General features: G+C 45.8%; 1 protein-coding gene across 4 annotated transcripts in view; it reads left to right on the forward strand.

Annotated features, from left to right (window-relative positions):
• The window catches only part of CBX5 (chromobox 5), a 73,198-nt gene that overhangs the window by 48,053 nt on the left and 7,411 nt on the right, over positions 1-17,734 (forward strand). For all 4 annotated transcript variants that reach the window (XM_066614620.1, XM_066614622.1, XM_066614621.1 and 1 more), the window contains exon 4: positions 12,644-12,741. In XM_066614620.1, coding sequence (XP_066470717.1) covers positions 12,644-12,741 — 98 coding nt within the window. The remainder of the gene's footprint in view (positions 1-12,643; positions 12,742-17,734) is intronic.

Here is a 17,734-nt window from a genome sequence, read left to right on the forward strand (position 1 = left end):
GACTGGTTTGAAGCCCACTCTGAGGAGTTGACACCGGTCATTGAGGAAAAGAGGAGAGCTCAAGCAGCATACAAGGCCTGTCCCAGTGAGCGCAACCTGCAGGTCCTCCGAACTGCTCGCAGCAAAGTCCAACAGACTGCCAGGAGATGTGCTAACGACTACTGGCTCCAGCTCTGTTCCGAGATACAGATAGCAGCTGACACGGGCAACATCAAGGGGATGTATGATGGTATCAAGCAGGCCCTAGGTCCAACACAGAGGAAAATTGCCCCTCTGAAGTCTGCCACAGGTGAGGTCATCCAGGATCGGGCACAGCAGATGGAACGCTGGGTGCAGCACTACTCTGAGCTATATTCCAGAGAAAATGTAGTCACCGAAGAAGCACTGAACAACATTGAGTGCCTGCCTGTGCTGGAAGAGCTTGACAGTGAACCAACCCTAGAAGAACTTCACGTGGCCCTGGACTCCCTTGCCTTTGGCAAGGCACCTGGAAAAGACAGCATCCCTGCTGAAGTCCTAAAATGCTGCAAAGAGATCATCGTCACTGAGCTGCATGAAATCCTCTGTCTCTGCTGGAGAGAAGGTGGAGTACCTCAAGACATGAGGGATGCAAACATCATCACGCTGTACAAGAACAAAGGTGACAGGGGTGACTGCAACAACTACCGCGGCATCTCTCTCCTTAGCGTTGTAGGAAAGCTGTTTGCCCGAGTTGTACTAAAGAGGCTCCAGGTACTTGCAGAGAGCGTCTATCCAGAATCGCAGTGTGGATTCCGAGCCAACAGGTCCACCACTGATATGGTATTCTCCCTTAGACAACTGCAGGAGAAATGCAGGGAACAACGACAGCCACTCTTTATAGCCTTCATAGATCTCACAAAGGCTTTCGACCTGGTCAGCAGAGACGGCCTCTTCAAGATTCTCCCCAAGATTGGATGTCCACCCAGGCTCCTCAGCATCATCAGATCTTTCCACAAGGACATGAAGGGCACTGTTGTCTTCGATGGCTCCACATCAGACCCTTTTGCCATCCGAAGCGGAGTGAAGCAGGGCTGTGTTCTTGCACCAACCTTGTTTGGGATTTTCTTCGCTGTCCTGCTGAAGCATGCCTTTGGAACTGCAACAGAAGGCATCTATCTCCGGACCAGATCAGACGGAAAGCTCTTCAACCTCTCCAGACTGAGAGCAAAATCCAAAGTCCAGCTGAAATGTCTGCGTGACTTCCTCTTTGCCGACGATGCAGCTGTCACTACCCACTCTGCCAAAGATCTCCAGCAGCTCATGGATCGTTTTAGCAAGGCCTGCCAAGATTTTGGACTGACAATCAGCCTGAAGAAAACACAGGTCATGGTTCAGGATGTGGACTCACCTCCCTGCATTACAATCTCTGAGCATGAACTGGAGGTTGTCCATGACTTTGTGTACCTTGGCTCAACGATCTCCGACACTCATTCTCTCGATACCGAGCTAAACAAGCGCATCGGTAAAGCAGCTACCACGTTTTCCAGACTCACAAAGAGAGTCTGGTCCAACAAGAAGCTGACGGAACATACCAAGATCCAGGTCTACAGAGCTTGCGTCCTGAGTACACTTCTGTACTGCAGCGAGTCATGGACTCTTCGCTCACAACAGGAGAGGAAACCGAGCGCTTTCCACATGCGCTGCCTCCGACGCATCCTCGGCATCACCTGGCAGGACAAAGTTCCAAACAACACAGTCCTGGAACGTGCTGGAATCCCTAGCATGTATTCACTGCTGAAACAGAGACGCCTGCGTTGGCTCGGTCATGTTGTGAGAATGGATGATGGCCGGATCCCAAAGGATCTCCTCTATGGAGAACTCGTGCAAGGAAAGCGCCCTACAGGTAGACCACAGCTGCGATACAAGGACATCTGCAAGAGGGATCTGAAGGCCTTAGGGATGGACCTCAACAAGTGGGAAACCCTGGCCTCTGAGCGGCCCGCTTGGAGGCAGGCTGTGCAGCATGGCCTTTCCCAGTTTGAAGAGACACTTTGCCAACAGTCTGAGGCTAAGAGGCAAAGAAGGAAGGCCCATAGCTAGGGAGACAGACCAGGGACAGACTGCACTTGCTCCCGGTGTGGAAGGGATTGTCACTCCCGGATTGGCCTTTTCAGCCACACTAGACGCTGTGCCAGAACCACCTTTCAGAGCGCGATACCATAGTCTTTCGAGACTGAAGGTTGCCAGTATACATATATATACAATATATACATAAATACATAAGAGACAGAACTGATATGAATGAATGAATTTTACTGAGCTTATTTATAATACACGAGAACTATAATACAGGCATGTAGAACCACATGAGAACAATGAACTGTTTGCCACACATCTTTTGCACGGTGAAAACATACGGACTAAGCCAGTAATACATGGAGACATCAGTCATTCATAGGCAATGGGGGGGGGGGTTAAATAATGCCCAGGGGAAAGCAGAGAACACATGGAGATTATAAAAGGCATTGCTCTAACTTGGCCTGCAGCTTGTGTCTGGTGGTCGCAACTGGCAGTCATGGGCCAGCACAGGCTCCAACAGTCTATGACAGGCTAGAGGCTCATTGGAGATTGGGGGCTCCCTGTGGGACAGATTGGGGGATGCTGAAAGCTGCAAATGGTCCCCAGGCTGGGTTTTGCCTACCTCTGGTCTAGTAGCTGTTAGGAACTTGCAGACTAACAAGTTACTCTGCCTGGAGAAGTCAGTCACTGTCACTATTTTTGCTGGTATTGTGCATTTGTATACAGTAATGTGGAGACTATGAAATACTGTTCCCCCGATAATGTTTATCAAAGTCACTAGAAAGAGGCCTGGTAAGATGATGGCGGCCTTCTTAAATGTTCAAGCCAGCTGTTTCTTACTGATCTTGTTCCTCTTGGAATCCTAGCCAGCCTGCTGTTGCATTTGTGTGAGCAGTGCAAGCTGCTGCTGTGATTGTGCCACCATCGGGAGAAGAGAGAGCTGTAAGCCCCAGGCCAGCTTGCTGGCCCAACTCTCTCTGAGCCTATGCCTTACTTACTGTTCACCAGCAAGCTCCAGATCCTGCAGTAGCACTGTGAGGCTCCTAGACCTACTGCACCTTTCCACATTAGTATAGCCAGCTATTTGTAGTCCAGACACATATCTTAGGTGGGCATGTGGTGGTTGACTGGAGAGGATTTAGTGATGGCAGGGAGGCATGCTGCTTTCTCCGCCATAGTCTTTGCCTGACCTAGAACTGGCTTGGGCTGCCTCTGCTACTGTCCTAACCATTTCAGTGTCATGGAATTGCAACACCAAGAAGGTGAGTTACAGAACACTGTAGGGCTAGCCCACTCACAAGGTGAAGTAAAGCGGTTGCTTTGAGTGGCGGATGGGCAGACTGCATCCTGTGTGCCTCTGGGCCACCACTGCAACTGTTTCACATTACCCCCGTTTGTCCCCACATCCCTCCCCTGTCCTTGCTCTGCCATTCCATTTTGAAATAGGACAGCAGAGCAGGGCTGGAACAACAATACCTGAAGAAGCATAACGAAGCATCTGAAAAAGAAAACGTTTCCTTTTTTTTTTTTAATTTGTTTTGTTTCTCATCCTAGCTTCTTTGTTTCAGCCCTGTTCTGCCATTTTACTTCAAACTCGAATGAGGTTGGAGGACCAAGCAAGCAAGACTGGGGGGCTTCAGTTCACTCCCAGTGGCAGCAGTGGAAAGAGGATGTCATTCCTATTGCTGTTGTCAGCTTTCAACATAATTTGTTGCTGTCATTATGTTCTTCACCACCACCATTTACTCTAGTCTAAACCAGTGGCATAGGAGTTGGTGATGTAGCAGGGGCAGACAGCCCATCTTTCTTGTTACCATGGAACTGTAACTGGTGCTGGGGTCCCTCCACCATGGTCCTGTGCTGCTATACAGTGCACAGCAAATGACCCTATATCCTTCTCCTATTACCTGAGAAGTCTTATGGATAACTTTACAGCACCTGGTATCAATCTTGCTTCTCCCTCACAGGCTCTCTATACTTCATCTTAATTCTTAATTTAGTAATCGTCAACCACAACTGCCCTTACCCTCAACCCCTGTTTGATCCTGGCACTATTTTTCCTTACACACCTCTCATTCAGTTTCCATTAAGTAATTAAGAGTACAATCCTAAGCCCCAGGTTAGGCTGGCACAAGTCAGTTGCACCAACCCAGGGGTGTCGTAAGGCATGTTTGCACCGACTCAAGAGTTGGGGAGGCCAGCACAAGTTGTGCTGACCTCCCTGTGCCGGATTCAGGCCCAGCGGGGTAAAGCATTTTGAGGTGGGGGGAGGGCAGGCGACGGGTGTTCCTGGGAGCTGGAGGCAGGACCGGGATTGGAGGTTATGCCGGATCCTGACCCCATTCCCAGGCAGCACAGAGCAACCCCTGGCTGCTCTGTCCTGCCTGAATCTGCCCCACCTCATGAGGTGGAGCAGATTTGAGTAGACCCATTGGGGCCAATGTAGCACGACACAGGGTAAGGGGAAAGTTTTGCCCTTGTCTCGGGTTGGGCTGCTTCTGACCCCAAATGTGCGCTGGATGCAGCACAGGCCCGCTGACCTGCCTGCTCCAGCGCAAGTTAGGATTGCACTGCAAATGCATAAGTACAACGCCTCTTTAAACTTATTAAGATGCCGCTGCCCGAACGGCCCCTCCTGACAGAGGAATTAAGTCAGATAGAGGTTGAAAGAGAAGATGTTTCAGACCTTGTTGATAAATTAAAGATCAATAAGTCACCGGACCCTGATGGCATCCACCCAAGAGTTATTAAGGAATTGAAGAATGAAGTTGCTGATCTCTTGACTAAGATATGCAACTTGTCCCTCAAAACGGCCACGGTGCCGGAGGATAGCAAATGTCATGCCTATCTTTAAAAAGGAAAAGAGGGGGGGACCAGGGAAACTATAGGCCAGTCAGCCTAACGTCTATAGCGGGTAAGATGGTGGAATGCCTCATCAAAGATAGAATCTCAAAACACATAGACGAACAGGCCTTGCTGAGGGAGAATCAGCATGGCTTCTGTAAGAGTAAGTCTTGCCTCACGAACCTTATAGAATTCTTTGAAAAGGTCAACAGGCATGTGGATGCGGGAGAACCCGTAGACATTATTGTGTCCAATTCTGGTCGCTGCATCTCAAAAAAGACATAGTGGAAATGGAAAAGGTGCAAAAGAGAGCGACTAAGATGATTACTGGGCTGGGGCACCTTCCTTATGAGGAAAGGCTACGGCGTTTGGGCCTCTTCAGCCTAGAAAAGAGGCGCCTGAGGGGGGACGTGATTGAGACATACAAAACTATGCAGGGGATGGACAGAGTGGATAGAGAGATGCTCTTTACACTTTCACGTAACACCAGAACCAGGGGACATCCACTAAAATTAAGTGTTGGGAGAGTTAGAACAGACAAAAGAAAATATTTCTTTACTCAGCATGTGGTTGGTCTGTAGAACTCCTTGCCACAGGATGTGGTGATGGCGTCTGGCCTGGATGCCTTTAAAAGGGAATTGGACAAGTTTCTGGAGGAAAAATCCATTACCGTTTGCAAGCTGTGATGTGCATGTGCAACCTCCTGATTTTAGAAATGGGCTATGTCAGAATGCCAGATTCAAGGGAGGACACCAGAATGAGGTCTCTTGTTATCTGGTGTGCTCCCTGGGGCATTTGGTAGGGCAGCTGTTCTAGATGGAAGCTGGACTAGATGGACTAGATGGGCCTAGAAGCTGGACTAGATGGAAGCTGGACTAGATGGGCCTATAGCCTGATCCAGTGGGGCTATTCTTATGTTTTTATGTTCATGGCTAACCAAATACACTGTGCCTGTTGAGGTGCAGGTGAACATTGGATTTTAGCTAATATTAGGATGGGGTGGACAGGTGTTTATGAGGGATGGAAGCTATTAGGTTTGAAAGACATGGCCCAGTTTTGCTGGAGGATGGCCTTCAGGATTGGCTTTAGCTTTCAGCTAGTGCTCATTATGGTTGGACTTAAGGAATGTTGCTTTGACTCTTCTGCAGGCCTGGCAGATAGTTCACCTCCTTAATCCACTACTGTGGAGGTGCTAAGATCCATAAGTTGAATCAGTGCTGACATGCCATTCCAGTGCACACATGGCTTCCTTTGCCCTGTTTGCATATAGAGGTGGGAAGGAGGGAAAATTAATAGCAGAGAGCAAATAGATAGGCTACAGTGGCCTCAGCAGGGGACAAAGGAATGCAAGGAGAGACTTAACTTGAATTGCTACAAGTGCTTTATCTTTTTGAAGCATCTATAGGCAAGTTGGTGAGTGAGGCCTGAGGGAATTAAAAATGTACTGAAGGAAATATTAGTAGGGGTGCAAGCTAAAAGGGAATCAAATGGAGTGGAAAATTTATTTTGCAGAATGTCCAGTACTCTGCCACTTATCACTTTTAGCTGTTGCCTACTCTGTGTCATTGACTGAGAAGTTCTCCTTGCTAGGGCAGGAGGAAATTCATCAAACCCTTTGCTATGTTGTTGCTCCTTCAGTAGTGGCCATGGGAGCATTCACCCCAAAGTGTGACTGCCTTTGGGAGTAGGAACATCACTTGTTACCATGTTCAAAAAAAGTCTGTTTAGCAAAAAAACAGTTTGTAGCATCCCCAACAAGGCACAGATATTATAGGAAATGGACAGGGATCTGGAGATAGAATAGCAGAGAAACACCTTCCCTTGAAGCAGGCGCTAAATGCGAATCTTCTGGATTTAAGATTATTATGGCTGTCAGAGCTTTGAAGAGATGGATTTTCATCCTTTGCGAGTTTGAGGCTTCATTGTCTTCCCTTTTCATCACTTCCTTCAGCAGCCAGGTACATATGGCTGTATTATAGAACTGGGGCTCCAACCCCTTCCTGCACCTGTTTGCTAACCCACGTATAGGCAAGATTCTCAGTTTCTTTTTCTGCCTGTGGCTTCACTAGTTTGACTTTGGTCTGCTTAGAGATGGCTGCAATCCCTGTGTTGCCATGGAGATTTGTTCAGCTGTGAACTGTGTCGGCTGATTTGAGTGGACATTTTCTGAGCTTTCTAGTGACTGCTGGAGCAGGTCAGTTAGAGCACCACAAGTGGTAGACACAGGTTGTTGATGGTCCAGTCTGGCCCAAAGCTCAAGTATGAGGAGCAGGTTGGGCTGTGGTCAGAGAAGGGTTATGAGGGGTGGTGGGTAGGTGGTGGCTGCTAGGGAATCCAGGCATAGGAACCCACCAATGAGATCTATTTTAGAGCTTGAATTGTGTCTGTTCAGCATTCCCATCATTGCAATTTGGTGGCTTGCGGGACCCAGCTGTAACCATGGTTTACCGTTACAATGGTTAGTAACCTGCTTCAAACCATAGTTTAATGTTTAATGTTCTGGTATTACCTCTGTACCAATCCTAGAAGAGGAACTTTCAGACTTCTTTAGTGAGTCTCCCTCAAATGGGCAATGAAAGTAAAGTGGAAAGCTCAACTGTCAGTGTGTTTCCTCAGGATCCCAGGCTTCAGGAAGCCAATATAGCAGGATGGATAAAGTGCTGGATTTGGACCAGGGATATCTTTCAAGTTTCTGTTCAGTCTTGAAGCTCATTGGGCAGGGTGGTTGTGGGAATAACAATATGTGTGCTGTGTTAAGCATCTTGGAAGAAGGGCAAAATACAGTGTGGTTGTACACAGCATAAAGTAGGCAACCTAAAATAAGGGAGAAGGAAAGTATGTATATCCAGCTTGCCCTCTCCTAGTGATTTAGAGTGTAGGATAACCAGCTAAATATATGTACATAAAATATTTTAAATAATCTAAAATGGGCATCAAACTTTTCAGCCAGAGGGCCGCATCAAGTATCTGGCATGGTATTGAGGGCCAGAAAAAAAATTTAAATATAAAATTTAAATACTTACTTTGGAACTTGGATGAATGAATGGGCTCAAATTTCCAGAATTTCTCCCAGCACCAACACACACCACAGAAATAAAGCATACACTTAAATGGACCCCAACTTCCCAAGCAGCTTACTTTAATATACAGGAGTAAATACCTCAGAACCAGAAAACACCCAGAGAGTGTTCTGGATAGGCCTCCCTGGCCCTCAGAAAACCTTATAAGGCTGCGGTTTTCAAACTCTCCAGGAGTTTGGAAACTGCAGTAAATCCTTGGAGGGGAGGGGAGGGGATGAGGGCAGCGGGAAGGCAGCAGGAATGCTCCCCAGGATTGCATTGCTAACGGGGCTGCAGGGACTGGGATGCACTCACCAGTCCTTGTAGCAGCCGTCCTGGGGTGCAGGGAGCCCTGTGTGAGCATCTGCACGGCTCCCCAGGCTTCTGAAAGTGAAAGTGGAGCAATCACGCTCCACTTCCAGTCTTGTAGAAGTGGAGCGCTGTCACTCCACTTTCACTTTTGGAAGGCTGGGGAGCCCTGCAGTTGCTCGCGCAGGGCTCCTTGCACCCTGGGAAGGCTGCTGCAGGGGCTGGTGAGTACATCCCAGTCCCTGCAGCCCCCTGAGCGATGCAATCCTGGGGATTGCGCCGCTGCCTTCCTCTTGCCCCTTAAGGGGGCAGAGGCCAGAGCCCTCAGGCTGGGGTGTCGCGACGCCCCAGTTTGAATACCACTCTGATTTCTTAGGAAAACTAAGAAATGATGTTTTTAGGCCTTTAGAAGGCGTTCTTAGGGTTGGGGAGGGTGCATGCAATCTCCCTAGCCCTTACAACACCATAGCTCCACACAACAGCAGAGCTCCAGTTGTGTTCAGTCAAATGGGGCAGAGGCTCTCAAGGGACCAGAGGCTAGCTGCAGGCTGTACCTGGCCCCTGATCTGGGGTTTTGAGACCCCTGATGCTAAACAGATTAAAAAAAAATCTCAGGCAAAAAATTCCATGCCAGCTGAACCCAGTGACTAAGATCACATCCCAACATGTCAGGGCCAGCCTTTGTGTGCATAAGACCAGAGTTTAGCAGCTGTATTATGCTTCTGCTTCTGTACATGTACTCATTGGCCAGACTTGCTGCACAAATGGTATTCTTTTATCTTAGTGATTACACATGAGGCTGTGATGCTCTTTTAAGGGAAAGGAACACAAGGAGACAGAAAGGTGTGTGTGGGCACAATCCTAACCAACTTTTCAGCACTGGCATAGCTGTACCATTGTGTTGTGCACTGCATCCTGCAGTGGGGTGGCAGTCAAGGGACATCCTCAAGGTAAGGGCATGTTTGCTACCTTACCTTGGGGCTGCATTGCAGCTAGGTCAGTGCTGGAAAGTTGGTTAGGATTGCGCCCTGCATCTTGTAAAAGGATTGAGCATCTTCGATCAAGGCAGCAACCGGTGTCGCTGGCAGAAAGGAACCTGCACTTCTGCTAAAACTGTTCCTTTTACACTAGACTTGTCTTACAATTTGAGAGACATGAGCTGCAATATTAATTTGTGTTTCAGTTGTTGAAGGCTATGTTTCAGGCTGTATAGGTAGTCTTGTATTTTGAGACATTCAGCTTAAGCCATAGGTTAAAGATGGCTGTGTTGTGCTTTCACACAGGTACAGCCTGTCTTTTCCAACATTTTTGTGCAGGCGAAATCACACTATGAGAGGGAAAGAGATGCTATGTGTTTGAGTGAGAGAGAGACAGACTGCATTTTAGAAATGGGGAAGTGGTGGGCAAAGGAGATCCAGTATGGTACTTAATAGAACAGTATTTATTTTTTTCTCCAGCTAATAAGCAGTGCAAATTGCAACTTGTTATAAATTGCAAATTGTAAAATACAACTAGTACAAATGCAACCCCCCACTTAAGTTGTTCTAATGCCCATTTTGTATATTACATAACTACAAAAAAGCAGAGATCACTTGTGGGTGAATTATTATCCATTTATAGATAACATTAATAGAAATACATATATCTATACCATTTTTCAACCACTACAGAAAGTTGTTCACCGTTACCACTACCACTGGTTGTTCACCATTTATTAACATCAAATAAATCTGTACAAAACCTAACCTGTACTTAAGTTGGGGACTTCCTATACCTTGCCATATTTTACAGGTGAGGAGGGGTCAAGGGCCCCAGTTCCATTCTTACTCTTTTCTTCTCCCTCCCCTGCCACACTAACATGATTCCAAATACTGTAACTGGGGAAGGGTTGCTGCCAGAATATGGGTTTGGCATGGATTACGATGGCGGTGTAAGGTGGGAGAGATGGACCAGGAGAAAATGAGTCTGTGCATGGATACACATTCTGCACAACTGTGCTGGTTTGCATCCAGCACAGGGACATGGAGCCTCTGGGGAAAACTATAGCAGCAGTTTTCATCAAGCACATGGTTATCTCTAGTCCATTGGTATTGCCACCCTAAATCTAAAATATGACCAAGAGATGAGAAACTGGATTTTTAAAATGCAATATGGACCCAAGTATCTGAAGGATAAGCTTTTTCCTTTATGATATTTGGATTCAGCCAAAGTTTGTTAACTTTTTTCTTTTTGTATGTGGTGAACTGGAGGGTTGATAAACTAAAAAAACAAAAGCAAAACCTTAATCAACAATCTCTGATGATAGAGGAAAGATTGACCTTCAGTATCAGTTCTAGCATAAACCGCTACTTAGTTCCTCCTGGTATATGTAGACCTTTTCTTATCAACCAAAGGCTCGGCTGCATGTGATGGTGGTGATTGCTTTTAAACATGGCTCTGCCCTGATCACATGTAAATAGGGTGAGGGGGTATAACTTGAAAGCACAAAAGAGCACATGGAGATACTGAGCCTGCTGCAAACTACTGCTTTCTTCCCTAGCCAGGCAGGCTTCCAGTATCAGAACTCTGATTGGGGACAAGATAAAGGGAATTCTGCACTCATGGGTCCCTTTTGCACTAAATTGCAGTCCCACCCTCTGCTTTACTTGTGATTGGAGTAGATTGACATTTAAAGACCCAGGTTTGCTGGTGATCACATGTAGCTTGGCCTTTAGTCTACTCTAAACCATTTGCTGGTGGCTGCTATCAGAGACAACGTCCTTAACTGGGGCTGTTCTAGAGATAGCAACAAATAACTACTGGCATAATATTTCAAAAAGATAACTTGTATAAATTTTACTAGTGCATCTTGCAATTACTGCTCTGCACAAAATGAAGTCTCAACATAGCATGCCTTTTCTTTGAAACCAAGCAATCCTTTTCCACCAGGCTGCAGGAAGATTTAAGAGCTTGGCCCCCAAAGATCTATAGCTATTTTCAATAGTGATCTTGGTCCTTTTAGGAGTGAGACAAGTTCTTAAAGAACTAGTGCCCCTGCTTAACATAGACCCATATTTCCAGCATTCAGTGTCCATGAACTAGGATGGCCAGTTTGAACTCCCCAGCCCACTTCCCTCTACCTGCATTGCACCAGCATGCTTTGGAAACTGAGGGATACCTCATGGTTAATGATTTCCCATACAGAGATGGTTTCTGTGTGAGAAATGGTTGCTTATGACATGAGCCTAAACATTCTGGTCTCTGTTAAGGAATTCATTTTAAAATATTTTGAGCACAACCCGGGGGTGAATATAAGCCCAAGTCATTGTAAACCAAGGTTGTAGGTCTGGACATCTAATGTGATATTAAGAAGCACAGAAATGAAATACTGTTGCAACTTTTTGGTATCATATTACATGATTTGTGAATTCATTAATTCCCTCAGGATCCCCCTAGTCACTAAGCAAGTTAGCTCAGTTCTGCCGCAGTCTGCGTTCTCCTGCTTACTCTCAGTTATAAATATATATGTTTTCACCACCACCACCCTCTTTTTCTTCACCGTCTACCTCTTTCATTTGGCGACCAGCTTTAGTGCCTCCAGAAAAGCCCAGCCGCCTGCCTCTTTTGTTAACTGCTTGGTCTGCATCTGCTAGACAGTATGTGTAAGCAACAAATGTGTGGATCTCCAGCAGCAGAATAGCGTGTGGTGGTGGTGCTGCTGCTGCCGCTCTGCTGCAGCATAGCAGGGAGGACATACTTGCTCCAGGCTTGCTGCGACTGAAAGCTGTTACCAGCCTTCAGATGGTATGTGCAGAGGGAGCTGACCAACCCTTGTCTGGGGCCCCGGCAGTTTAAGCTCCTCTCCTCCGTTGCCAAAAAAAAGGCACACGAATGGGACACACCCATTGACGGCACCGGCACAAAGACCTCAAGGACCGTGCAAGCCCGTAGAGGTGGTGCGCTCTGGAGCGGGGGAGGCGTAGCAGGGATGGGGAGCTGTGGAAATCACGAATGGCTGCTGCTGCCGCCGCCGCCGCTGCAGCTGCAAAGGCAAGATGACTTAATTCCCTTGGTCTGCCCATCGCGCCTCTAGCCCATTTTCATGGCGACTCAGTATTATTTTTCCCCCCTTTGGGTTTTTTCTCCTCTCCTTGCCGACTCCTCCTGCCAAACATTTTAATAAAGCAGGATCTTTAAAAAAAAAATGAATAAAGACAGAAAAGATATTAAGGCCCTCATCTGCTAATTGCCACCATTAAGCCATACACTGCATCTGTTTATCACCTGGTTTTCGATGCCCTCTGAAGCCTCTCTGCTTCATGGTTGAGGGAAACTAACAAATGGCCAAGGAACAGGAGGAGGAAAAGATTTCTTAACTCTTCTCTCTCTTTCTTTCTCTCTCCCTCTCCCAGAGCACCGATATTGCCAGGGGCTTTGAAAGAGGATTGGAGCCGGAAAAGATCATCGGAGCCACAGACTCCTGCGGCGATTTAATGTTCCTAATGAAATGGTGAGTGCACTTTTTTGTTTGATTTTTTTTTTGCAATGATTTTTATTTCATTTTTTCATAAACCCTGTTGTCTTATCCTCCCCCCCTGCTCTTTAGTTTTCTTCCTCCACCACAACCAGTAAATTAATAGTCTTGAGTGATATGCCATGGTGAAATGGCCCAAGGGCAGTTCATTCTTTGCTCTGCTGCAGCTTTGTTCTCCCTGGAGTCAGTGGCTAAGCTTCTGCTTAGTAAATTCAGTCCACCCCAAGCTTGCGCCTCTCACTCTGCAAAGAAGACGAGCCCCCATCTCCAGATCCCTTGCATACCCCCCAAATGTGGAGAGCACAGGAAATCCTTCTGGAAAGGTTTTGACTTGCCTCTTGTTTTTGCTCCTGGGCTTATCTCAGCTGGAAGCCTCTCTGTGGGCAGGGGGGGGAGAGGAACACACACAACATGATGACAGACAGAGCTAGCTAGCTGCGCTGCATATGCAGCAGCTGCCCCTCCCCCACCAGGAGCAGAGACAAAGAGCTACAAGTCTGGCTTATCTGCCTGGCAGAGTTTATAGCACAGCTGTATCCACGGGAACTGCCTTTTGCTCCCCAATCTTCCCCCTTCCTTCTCCACCTGGTTTTCAAACTGGGGGAACAGTCATGCAGCAGAAAATATCCCCCTCCCTCTTTTTTCTCTCTATCTCTTAAGAACTGTCTGGGTTGAGATGGATGATCTGCTCGCAAGGCAGAGTGGGGGTGGGGACCCAGCTGTGTACGGCTCTTTGGAAGAAGGGCTTTGGGGTGGAGGAAGAGGGGCTTTGGGGTGGAGAGAAACACAGGACACAAAGACCTGGTGGCTTCATGCTTCTGTTGCTCATTTATTATGTGAGCAAATGCTAAGGGTGGTGAATGAATGGCACTAGAAGTCTTTCCTGACATTTTTTGATCAAGGGAATACTCTGCCACACTCCACAGTGGTTGTAATTGCTGTTTGGAGCTATCTTCACTTGCAGTATTTCATCTGTGTAACAATTACTGTTAAAAATGGTTGTATATATGAGGCCCGAGTTTAAGCATAGCTTGTGACCAGTTGATATGCCCAAAGGGGCACATGGTGTCTGATAACCACTGAATATCCAGGCTTGTCATTTCCATCTGCTCTGAATTCTGAAGGGCAAAAAATCCAGTTATGAAATTTTGGATACTATTTTGAATTTGCAAGTTTCTTTTACAGTATTTATTACCAGTCATTATTACCAAACATTTCTGTGTGGTGCGTAGCTGCTGTAGTCATTTTATAAATGGGAATTGTGGCTTAGAGTACATGCCTTTTCCAAAGCCATTCATTGAATCCAGAGCTTTGATATAAATCTTGGGCTTGTAGGTCCATAACCATATTAACTCCTAGACCACACTGAGTGGTAAATTAACGATTTCGAAAGAATCTGGCCTATTTCTACACCACGGGCTGAGAGTAATCCCTTTCATGAACTGTTGCAGAAACAGATTGGCAAATTTAATTGCACTCATTTTAATTACTCTGTACTGTTCACTAGATGTTTTATCTTACCTTTGCAAGGGCACCCCTCAGTGCTCATTAGTAAAATGTATTAACTGCCTGGCCTTTAACTAATTTAGGGCACAATCCTGAGGGGCAGATGGGCCAGCACAGGTCCCTTGCGCTGGCCCATCATCATTGTGAAAGTGCCGTAAAGCACTTAGCGCCATAAAGTGCCAACATAAGGGGAGTTGGTTATATGCATGCGCCAGCCTCCCTGCACTGACATGGGCTCCAGAAATGGGTAAGTTGCGTTGGCCAAACTCAACTGGCGTGAAGGTCTGGGGGAGCGTGGGGAGGGTGGGTGGGAGGCGTTTTGGGATGGGTGGGGAGAGGGTGGCATGGCCAGGATCCATCACTTATTCCGGATCCTGACCCTGTTCTCAGGCAACCTGGAGCAGTCCTGGGTTTGCACCACCTCATTAGGCGGTGCAGATCTGAGTAGCCTCATTGGGGCTACTGTCGCTCTCAGGGTAAGGGAAAAGTTTCTCCTTGCCTCAGTCTGACCCACAAATTGCCCAAAACTTGTGATAGATGCACCATAGACACGCTGGAACAGGCAGTTCAGCAGAAGATAAGATTGGGCCCTACATTGGTTCAAATTTAAATGTTAGAAAGCCTCAGATGATTCTGTTTTGAAGATCATGAAGGAAGGACAGTTGTTTTTACTTCAATAAACACAAATTAAACTTATAAGAAAAGTCCATCTTTAAATATTTTCTTAGTCATAGTAATATGAAATATTCTGTGTTCAATAAATAAATAAATAATAAATTGCGTTCAATAAATAAATAAAGTCAAAATGGCTTAGGAAAACAAAAGGAAATCAAGGCCTATCAACTCAGTACTGAAGAATTCAGACATAAAGACTGGTTTCCCCTTAGATGAGATATTCTTTTTGGGAGGCATAGGGGCAACTTCCCAGGGGCACTTAATGCCATGGCTAATACCAGAAGATGCTTCCTTTCAGTTGGATTCAAACTTGGAAGTAGCTATCTTTCACTTATCGGATCTGGTGTTGGATGGAACCAGCACAGGTGTGAGGTCTGCACAATGGCAGGTTGTTGGAAAAGTTCTGGTTTCAGAGAATTTGCTTGTCATAGCCTTCGTGTGTGTGCACTCTTAGGAGGAAGGAATTAAATTAATTACCTCTGCTTGTATTATGGGATATGCTGCATTTGGCTGTAGATTTTGTTGGGTGTGTACCTTAGTAGCATGTAGCTGAAATACAGACACACTGAGCCCAATCCTATTCCCTGCCATGCTATAGCATGTAGCCATGCAAAAAAGGCATGTGCTGCACATTATGTTGGGGGGGGAGGACAATGTCAAGGCAAATGGGAAGTAAGAAAAACACTTTTTTACTTATCTCTACATAAGCCTACAGTTTATGGGTCTTCTCAGACATATGCCAGCAATTTTGGAGGTGTATGTTAAATTATGGAGGTGAAAAAAAGGAGAGGGAGGTTTTGAAAAGAGAGGCTAAGATCTGGTGTGTGTGACTGCTGATGGATCCACCCCTTCCCTCCCCTCACATGCCCCCCCCATTGGCACCCAGGAGATCTGAAAGGGCCCCTCTTGCACTGCCATTTCCACTTGCTGTTTCCAGCAGTTCCTGATAGCATGCTATAGACACCCTTTGGGGGCAATGCATTTCAACTGTTGGGTTCTGCTTATACTGCATCAGCAGTTTTCAAAAGTAGGCACTTAAATAGATTGTTCCATCCCTATGAAACCTGCACAGTGCAAATTGCTCTGCAGTAGGCTACAGCGTAGACAAGTATAGGAACCAAACTCTGCTATCAGAGATTCAGGAAATCTGAGCACCTTTTGCACCTCCCCTCACGCCACTATATGAGCTGGAGAAAATAGAGAGATGCCCCTCATTGTTCTTGAAATCTTGTGGCTCTTGGAAAGCTTAAGGATAGCCTTTCTGCGTTCCTTCTGCCTTTTCTGATCCTTTTTGTTAGAAGATGAAGTGCAGAGATGACCTCTTTTGCAGTCCAGTCTTAATCCTAAAGTCTGTTTTGTGGTGGTGGTGATGATGGGGACGACTGAAGGGGAGAATGCATCTATTCATTTGCAGGCTGGAATTGGGATGGGGAGGTACAGAGAGATTTCTTTTTGAGTGAATGGCAGTTCAGTTATGCTGCAAAAGTATAGGGGTTCAGCTATTGGAGGCCTATGAGCCAAACCAGATCTTCTGAAATATGCAAACCTGTGTCTCCAATTGCCAATCCAGAGGAGAAAGTGACTTTTCTGGTAACAGAACTCACTGGCAAGCCACATGCCAGTGTTAATGATATGAGTGTTAAAGCACTGACCCACTATCCCTTGCTCTCTTCTTAAAGGGGACCCTCCAAGAAAAATGAGTTGTTGACCATGGCACTAGTGTAATTCAGTAGGGCTGTTAATTCATGTTTTTTAAAGTTGATTAATAAACTCCCTTTTATTCAATTCATTATGACTTGGGGAAAAAATCAACACTTTATTAAACAAAAGCTACTGTTCAACATTGGAAGGAAATGTTTCACATTTTCTTTTCTATAATTTTATTCATTTATGTTTATATTTAGAGGTATTTGAAAATAGTTGTTTTTTTTAAAAAAAATCATTGAATTAAAATGCAAAATGTGATGTTTGTGTTTTTATTCACAACTGAATACATCAGTGGTTCTCACACATTTAGCACCGAAACCCACTTTTTAGAATGAGAATCTGTCAGGACCCACCAGAAGTGGTGTCATGACTGGAAGTGACATCATCAAGTAGGAAAAATTTTTAACAATCCTAGGCTACAGTCCTACCCTTACTTACCCAGGAGTAAGTCCCATTTACTATCATTGTTAAAAGAATGTACATAGTAACTTGTTAAAACTACAGGTCTGTAACATTTCCCCAAATGCAGTCACATTCCATGGTAGCAACAAGTCTAATATGTTAAATATAAAATATTTAATTTATAGGGATCGGATCCACCTGCAGTTGGCTCACGACCCACCTAGTGGGTCCCGACTCACAGTTTGAGAGACACTGGAATACACTATTTCAGTGTTCCTTACTCATTACCTATGGATAGAGCTGTTTCAAAAATGTGGTGGTTTGCATTTTTAATTAAAATGCGAAATGTGGTGTGTGTTATTTTTTTTTTTAGTTATCAACAGAAACAAACGCCTCTATTTATATTCCACCTTTCTTCCACCATGGGGTTCTATTTAAGTTCTCAAAGTCTTATTGCCTCAGTGGTCAAACACTGACTAGACCTCAACTGCTTAGCTTCAGGAAAATGGTTGTATAGTGTGCTTTCCTCCTCACTATTAAAAAAAAGCCTTACAGATAATCTACTGATTTACACTATTAAGGGCACAATCCTGAGAACTACTTTGCAAGTCCCTTGGAGGCTGTGAAGCACGTGCCACCTCAGGAAGTGGCTCAAGTCAGAGGAGACCCATTGGGGCCA

This window comes from Tiliqua scincoides, chromosome 2 (genome assembly GCF_035046505.1).
Source record: "Tiliqua scincoides isolate rTilSci1 chromosome 2, rTilSci1.hap2, whole genome shotgun sequence".
In the NCBI taxonomy this organism is placed as follows: Eukaryota; Metazoa; Chordata; class Lepidosauria; order Squamata; family Scincidae; genus Tiliqua; species Tiliqua scincoides.